Here is an 8,524-nt window from a genome sequence, read left to right as displayed (position 1 = left end):
TGCAGGGTAATTAAACAAAAATATAATTAACTTTTTTATTTACCTTCCATTAGTTCGAACAGTTCTTTTACCGGTATCATTACAAATATTACTAAAGAACCTGATTACAACTCTGGTTTCATATTAAATAAATAATGGACGTCCCACGTGAAAATGTAATTTAGAGCATCAAAATCTATTTATAATGTAACACTTCAGAGCCCATAAAACTTTTTCTACGCCACATTCACTATGTATATAATTTTATCATTAACTGTAACAACAAATTAATAACATAACCAAACAAATTTGTAAACGAATTAAAGAATTACCAACAACTGATCAGCACCTTCATAAATATTATTGTTATTATTATTGTGGCATTTCAATATAGTGAGCATAAATGATTACCGGTAAATAGATTTTGATGCTTTAATGAAGTAAGCACATGTTTTTAAATTAAACTTTTTATAGATATTATCTATAAGGATGTTTCACTTTTAACTAAATGAAATTTTCTCTTGTGGACATTCATTCACAAACAAATCGTGTCTGGTATGTTTTATGCACAATATTACGAAATGATATGCACCAGACATGCACAACTTTACGCCAGTTGCACATTTCTCAGCACATTACAATTTGAAAACAATCAACTATACAACTTTAACTTAGGACGTTCATAGAACTACAAAATGGCATGACACTGTATCAAAATCAAACGAGAACTAAAACATAATTATATCTATAGCGAAAGAGAGTCATGCTTTCTTGCTTCGTACAGTTCATTTGTCACTAAAATGTAACCAAAAACAAATTTAAAGGTTTTCAGAATACATCAGAATCTTAACGCCATTATAGTGTCTCCTGCAGTCAGCAGCACTGGTTCAGAATGTGTCATTTACTTTTAAGTCTCTACACAATGTAGGTACTTCAGATTTTATCTTTATATTTCTTTTTTTTTTTTTTTTTTTTGCATAGGCAGTACTATACAGGCTACATAATCAGGGATACAGATTTAACTTCATTTTATCAAGTTGGCAGTGGTAGTTGACAAAGCTTGGAACTTATATACCAGGAAGTAATCACTGCCGGTACCTTCAGGAACGGTCTGTCAACTTGACAATAGTCATACTATGTAAATTAACATAAATAACATTATACACACCAATAATATGGCAAAATAATTGAAAATTTGTTTGATGGGAAAAGCACGTCTTTTTTCCCAGTATTTGATTACTTTGTACCTACATTAGCCTGAATACTACTTTAGGTAGTTATATGTGAAAATGAATAAAAAAAACACTAACATACACAATGACTGGAATTGTATTCCTACATATTTCATAAATAACATTTCTCTTACGTATTATTTTAAATTATTTCATGGAATCATAGCAACTGTCAACACCCATATTATTTATTGTAATACTATGAGTGAATGGCAAAGACGTCCTAAAAATAATAAATTCTGCCAACTGTCCTTTTCATCATTCAACATAAATATAAATAAAGGCCAGGAGCCAGGTCTCAGAAAATGGTGGTTTTATATTAATGACAAATAAATGATCTTTTCCAGTCCTCAGTGTATCATTATGATTTCCTGCAATCCACGTGCCAACTCGACAGAAATATGTCTTAACAGTACCGAGGAAGAGGGACGCAACAAACACATCATTCACACACTCACTTGTGACTGTCTAACAGCTGTCAGCATGAGGTAGTACGCAGCTCCACCTCCACATCGCTCAGCTGTTTATATTGCTTCTCAATTACATGATATAATCACCATAAGTAGAGATAGGAAATTCATCACCTCAAGCCCAAATCGCATATTTGGAATCGCTAACGTGTTTCACGTCACACTTAATCTTCAGTTCAAATGAATCAGGAAGCTAACTTCAAACGTTCACTCAGTATCTATAACAACTCTTCACATTGCACCAATGTTGTGAACTAGGAACTCCTTGGCAAAGCAAGATTGCTACCAACAGGGCAGTGCAGCTCTCTGGTACATCCCACAACAGCCATGAGACCAATTTCATCAATTTTTAAATTAAGTATTAATCAATTCAGTTCTACTTTTTATAACTCTAAAAAGGATCATATCTAACTCTGAACCTCATAGGTAAATTCATTATTTCTGTATATGTGGAGGATATTTATACCTTGATGATATACTTTTATTATCCACAGAAGTACAACACTAAGGCGCGTACCGTATTATTTTCACTCACGTGATAATTAAAGATACGCACTAGTAAAAGAATGTAAATATTGGGTAATGTCACAAAAACATATCAGATTCAAATTTCGGCAGCAGTGAAATTTTTGCGAGCTGTAAGATGGTGTCACAATAAAAAGTACCGGTAATGATGCTAAAAATGAATTGGGCATATTTTATATAAATAAAATCAGGCACATATAAAAAAATGAGGGATCACATGAGAAGAATATCAGCAACAAAAATATCTAATTATTGCTTCAGTATCAATCAATAAGTTAGAAAATAAGACTACAATGTGTTCAAAACATTTCAATATACATCACTGTCATGGACAGAACAAAGATATGTTGCCCAAATAGTACAAATGAACAGCTATCTTCTATTTCAGTCTTTAACCCTTGCTCAAAAGCAAGGATGGAAGGTTAATGTGAACCAATTAGTCAAATGTGCCGTCATCTTCTGCAGATATGAACTACTTGAAGTGTCTGTACTCCCTCATTGATTGTCTGATCAGTGTGTATTACATACATTTTACTCTCTCTTTGGATATTAGGAGGGTCAAATAGTGTGCCAAGTGATTCAACTGGTATTATTCGTGAAGACTGAAAATCGTGGAGATACCTCTTGCCTACTTCCAAATGAAAGCAATTCACAGGAGCAGTCACAAAGAAACAATTTCTGACATAAATTATACACTAATCTGTTTGAATAAAATTCTTAACAAAACACAAGGCGATACAACAGCATCTTCCTATACATTCCGTGTTAACAATCCTAAAACAGTTGAATGTTAACTTTCATACGATCTAATAAATGTTCATAAGTGGAAAATTGCAGGTAAATTTTGATAACAAAAATTTTACTTTTAAAGCTTTGTTTTTCTATATTCAATTCCAGGAAAATATAAACATATTCCATGAAAATATATTAAATGTTGAATATAGTTTTCAAATGTATTAGAGAGTCGATAAAATACATATATACTGCATATGTATGTTTTCAATGCCATAAAGTTATTTCAAAATTGCAAAACCATCAACTATATGGCTTAATAGTGAGCAAGAAGATCTCAGAGAAAATGGAGTGTGCGACTGGAAGATTATGACAACAAATACAGCAGAATGAACTGAGGAAGCAAAGCTGGGAAGTGGCTGTTGAACCAAATGTAATGCGGCCTAATAAATTAAATTTCCTGTAACAAGTTATGAATTATCCAGACAGATAACAATAACCAACAAAATAGTCTGAAGCTCTAAAAACTGCAGAAATTGTAAATTAACTTCGCCAGAATAAATAAATATTATTAATATTATTTTTATTACGAGGCTTGATGAAAATGGCAACACAACTGTTCGAAGGAAGAGAAAACTTGAGGGAGCGGTTCCTAGCAACGATCTGGTGCTGCACAAAATTTCATATCTCTAATATCTTCTTCTTATCCGCACTGATCACCAACATTATGTTCAGCTATTGATAAGAAAGAAACTTGGCGAAAGGCATAGCTTACATTCAATATGTAGAAGTTACTAACTTCATTTCTTTTTTGTAAATAAATATTGCATTATGCACTTTTAAGGCCTGTTTGAAAAATATATATACGCAAAGCAAACAGGAATCCATATTGACAAGAACACAAAAATCATGTCGGCTTCATGACAGTCATGAGGTTAGGAGACTAACAGGCTTTTTATTATTCTCTTTTTTTTACCGACGGAGGTAGTTACGGAATTCATACCTTTGCAATGTACTGCGCATGCTTACACCAGTATTACGAACTGCATACTGTTATTTTGTACTCGTTGCTATAGAGAATTAATTATACGTAATAGGAAGCATTGGCTTGTCCCACCTGGCCAGCCCCGCAAGCACAGCATGTTTTGGTATAAATGTGTTGTCATATAAAAAAATGTCTCATTCTTATTATACAAACAACGATCTTTGGTTGAAAACACAACTATCACATACAAACACACACAGCACAATAATAATATGTACAAAATTATCACTGTTCGAATAGTTTATAAGATACTCGATACGACGCTTTATCTCACGGAAGTCCCAAACTAATTATTCTTTTGACAGTATTACGATTCCATTACGAGGACATGAGATCTTGGGATTATTACATACCTACATACATTAAAATTCGTTTATACATAATGCACAAAATACATTTTTAAAACATAATCTAGACAGCATGGCATTGCACAAGTTAAACCTAATGTGGGAGGATCAAGCCTGCAGCTGTTGAATTTGGAATTCCATTTTCTTAAGTTGTAGTGCGGCCAGCAACGTCTCAAAGCGGAATGAATGCTTTCTTGCTGTATAAATAATCTCTGCGGTAATGTAGTAGTCTGACTTTTGGCCACGAAGCACAATCGACAGGACATGTCTGTGATCTGTCAACACAACTGACAGGACACACTGTGATGTCAACACAATTGACAGGACACACTGTGATGTCAACACAATTGACACGACATATCTGCAATCTGTCAACACAATCGATGTATATTGCTCACTCCTGTTCAGATGTTATCATCAGCCAAACCTCTCCTTAACCAGGAACATGAGTTTCTTCTTCCCTTTGTAAGCCACCTTCATGTTCTCCACCAGCTGCGTGAACTGCGCATGTCCGTCATGGGCGAGGATAAACGTGTCCCGTGCCTTCCCCAGGAAGTCGATGAAGTCGCCATAGTGGCGGGGCGAGATGTGGGTGAGGCGGGAGTGGGTGGTGTTCACGTACGCCGCCACTGCGGCTTCCAGGAGCTGCCTCAGCGGCGGACGGTCATAGGAGAGGGGCTTCACTCCTCCCCCACAGCCTCCACGACTGCTGCTGCGGTGATGGTGGTGGTGGTGGTGGTGCTTCCCCCCATCTGCTGCACCGCCGCCCCCTGGAGGGTGAGGGCACGAGATGCCGGGAGCGGTCATGGAGCAGCGTCTCAGTATGTCAGACAGGACTGTCGCACACTGCACGTTCTTCACCAGCAGCGGGATCATGTTGGTGAGCTCCGACTTCCCAAGAGAGTGGCTGAGGGCGCAGGCCCAGTGAATGTCATTGATTGCAGGATGAGTGTCCTGTGGAAAAGAAGTTGTAAAAACTAAACAACAAAAACACTTGCTGACTGCACCAGAAGTAAGTTACCTCGGTTGGTATGGCAACAACAAATCACTGCCCGTTCTGACTTGACACACAGTTCACTGTGTATAAACAAAGCCATGCTTGTTCGCATTTATATTTCGTTTGGTGTGCGGCTTATGCATACCAGATCCCAACCAACGTAAACGAGTTTATTCTGTTTTGTTATACAGTTATTGTTCGTGCTGTTGTAGTTTAATCCACTGTTAAATCTATTTGTTTCATTGTTCTTGTTTTATTATTTTATTACCTGTATTGATTCGCAATCTTGTTCTCACGGCATGACGTTTGTTTAGTTTGAAACACACCGACAGAACACACATTAAGGACCAGAAGAATGAAATGTTCAGCAACGTTGCTCTCATCATCTGGTGACTACAAAGTATTTTTAATCCAAGTGTAACGTAGCTTTTTTTTTTTGGGTTTGAAATTGAACGGGTTACATCAACTACCTGTTTATGTGGATGACGTGAATATGTTTGGAGAAAATCAACAAACGATTAAGGAAAACACGGAAAATTTATTTGAAGCAAGTAAGGAGATAGGTTTGGAAGTAAATCCCGAAAAGACAAAGTATATGATTATATCTCATGACCAGAACATAGTATGAAATGGAAATACAAATATTGGAAATTTATCCTTCGAAGAGATGGAAAAATTAAAATATCTTGGAGCAACAGTAACAAATATAAATGACAATGGAAAGGAAATTAAATGCAGAATAAATATGGGAAATGCCTGTTATTATTCCGTTAAGAAGCTTTTGTCATCTAGTCTGCTGTCAAAAAGTTGAAAGTTAGAATTTATAAAACAGTTATAATACCGGTTGTTCTTTATGGTTGTGAAACGTGGACTCTTTTGAGAGAGGAACAGAGGTTAAGGATGTTCGAGAATGAGGTGCTTAGAAAAATAATTAGGACTAAGAGGGATGAAGTTACAGGAGAATGGAGAAAGTTATACAACGCAGAACTGCATGCATTGTAGTCTTCACTTGACATAATTAGGAACATTAAATCCAGACATTTGAGATGGACAGGGCATGTAGCACGTATGAGCGAATCAAAAAATGTGTATGGAGTGTTAGTTGAGAGACCTGAGGGAAAAGGACCTTTGGGGAGTCCGAGACGTAGATGGGAGGATAACATTAAAATGGATTTGAGGGAGGTTGGATATGATGCTAGGGATTGGATTAATCTTGCTTAGGATAGGGATCGATGATGGGCTTATGTGAGGACGGCAATGAACCTCCAAGTTCTCTAAAAGCCATTTGTAAGTAAGTAACGTACAGCTCAAACATTATGTCCAGACACTCCCCCACTCTTCCTACAGAGCTGCGCACGAAATTGGATGAGTCTACTTACGAATATAGGGGAATGGGTTACTCTTTGCCTTGAACTCGGTAGACACACGCCCGACCTTCTCTTATACTCCTACCCCCTCTACAGCCACGTTGTTTCCAGACTGTACATCGCGAGTGTCTTGACAAAATGCATGAGCTGTAGCTTTGCTTTGATGTGTAATTTACATTTTGACTATGGGAGCCATAAATTCTGTATTTAAATTCAAATGTTCGATCCAAGATCTACAAGATTTTAAGGGCACGAAAATCTAATGAATAAAGATTAACAATGACAAAAGATGATATACATTTGAGAACGGAATTTGTGTTTTCTGTAAAAATTAAGAATAACATCAGAGACTGAAATGGGAACATGTCAAGAGACTGAAAAACGACGTAATTCTAAACACATTTTTAACACAGATACCAAAAGGAGAGGTAAGTTTAGGACTATCCAAGGAAATCATAGGTTGAATTCCTGAGAGGTCACGTGGCCTAAGGCCTGGTGGTGGTGGTGGTGGTGGTGGTGGTGGTGGTGGTGGTGGTGGTGGTGGTGGTGGTGGTGGTGGTGGTGGTGGTGGTGGTGGTGGTGGAGGAGGAGGACGAAGATGATGATGATGATGATGATGATGACGACGCCAATGGCAATGATGATGATTTACACTTCTCCATCAAGACGTAAACTGTAGCTTAAAAATGTTCTCTTGCTTACCTGATTGTACGCCAGGTGTACATTTTTCATGGCCAGCATTGCCAGCTTGTATGCTCTCGTGGGATATCCCCTGTGTTCCATGTATCTTGCAATAGTAAACAACTGTGAGGAAGTCATGATATGAGATGCGGCATCGATGACGATCTGATAAGCCGTCTCAAATGCCAGTGCTTCATTCTCACATAATGTTAGAGCATTCAAGGCACAATTTGGGGGATCCTGTAATAAAACGTAATTCTTATTATTCTGCACAATCACCCGTACTTATAAACTCCAGACACCTTGGAAATGCAGAACTAACACTTCTATAATGTGTATCTGTTTGTCTAAATTGTGTATCTGTTTGTCTAAATTGTGTATCTGTTTGTCTATAATGTGTATCTGTTTGTCTAAATTGTGTATCTGTTTGTCTATATTGTGTATCTGTTTGTCTATAATGTGTATCTGTTTGTCTATATTGTGTATCTGTTTGTCTATAATGTGTATCTGCTTGTCTATATTGTGTATCTGTTTGTCTATAATGTGTATCTGCTTGTCTATATTGTGTATCTGTTTGTCTATATTGTGTATCTGTTTGTCTATAATGTGTATCTGTTTGTCTATATTGTGTATCTGTTTGTCTAAATTGTGTATCTGTTTGTCTAAATTGTGTATCTGTTTGTCTATATTGTGTATCTGCTTGTCTATATTGTGTATCTGTTTGTCTATATTGTGTATCTGTTTGTCTATAATGTGTATCTGTTTGTCTATATTGTGTATCTGTTTGTCTAAATTGTGTATCTGTTTGTCTATATTGTGTATCTGTTTGTCTATAATGTGTATCTGTTTGTCTATATTGTGTATCTGTTTGTCTATAATGTGTATCTGCTTGTCTATATTGTGTATCTGCTTGTCTATATTGTGTATCTGCTTGTCTATATTGTGTATCTGTTTGTCTATATTGTGTATCTGTTTGTCTATAATGTGTATCTGTTTGTCTATATTGTGTATCTGTTTGTCTAAATTGTGTATCTGTTTGTCTAAATTGTGTATCTGTTTGTCTATATTGTGTATCTGTTTGTCTATAATGTGTATCTGTTTGTCTATATTGTGTATCTGTTTGTCTAAATTGTGTATCTGTTTGTCTAA

The 8,524-nt window shown here is 36.3% G+C and overlaps 1 protein-coding gene across 1 annotated transcript; it reads right to left on the bottom strand.

Annotated features, from left to right (window-relative positions):
- Positions 1–917: 917 nt before the first annotated feature.
- LOC138694281 (zinc finger SWIM domain-containing protein 5-like) lies at positions 918–7,615 on the bottom strand (the record flags this gene model as incomplete). Its single annotated transcript, XM_069817792.1, is given in 2 exon segments — positions 918–5,284; positions 7,397–7,615. Coding segments are annotated over 2 exon segments (756 nt in total), but the record flags the coding sequence as incomplete, so codon positions are not given.
- Positions 7,616–8,524: the final 909 nt, after the last annotated feature.

The sequence above is a fragment of the Periplaneta americana genome, unplaced genomic scaffold (genome assembly GCF_040183065.1).
Source record: "Periplaneta americana isolate PAMFEO1 unplaced genomic scaffold, P.americana_PAMFEO1_priV1 scaffold_87, whole genome shotgun sequence".
Taxonomy (NCBI): domain Eukaryota; kingdom Metazoa; phylum Arthropoda; class Insecta; order Blattodea; family Blattidae; genus Periplaneta; species Periplaneta americana.
Note: the sequence above shows the minus strand (reverse complement) of the source record. Positions and strands in the feature narration are given on the sequence as shown.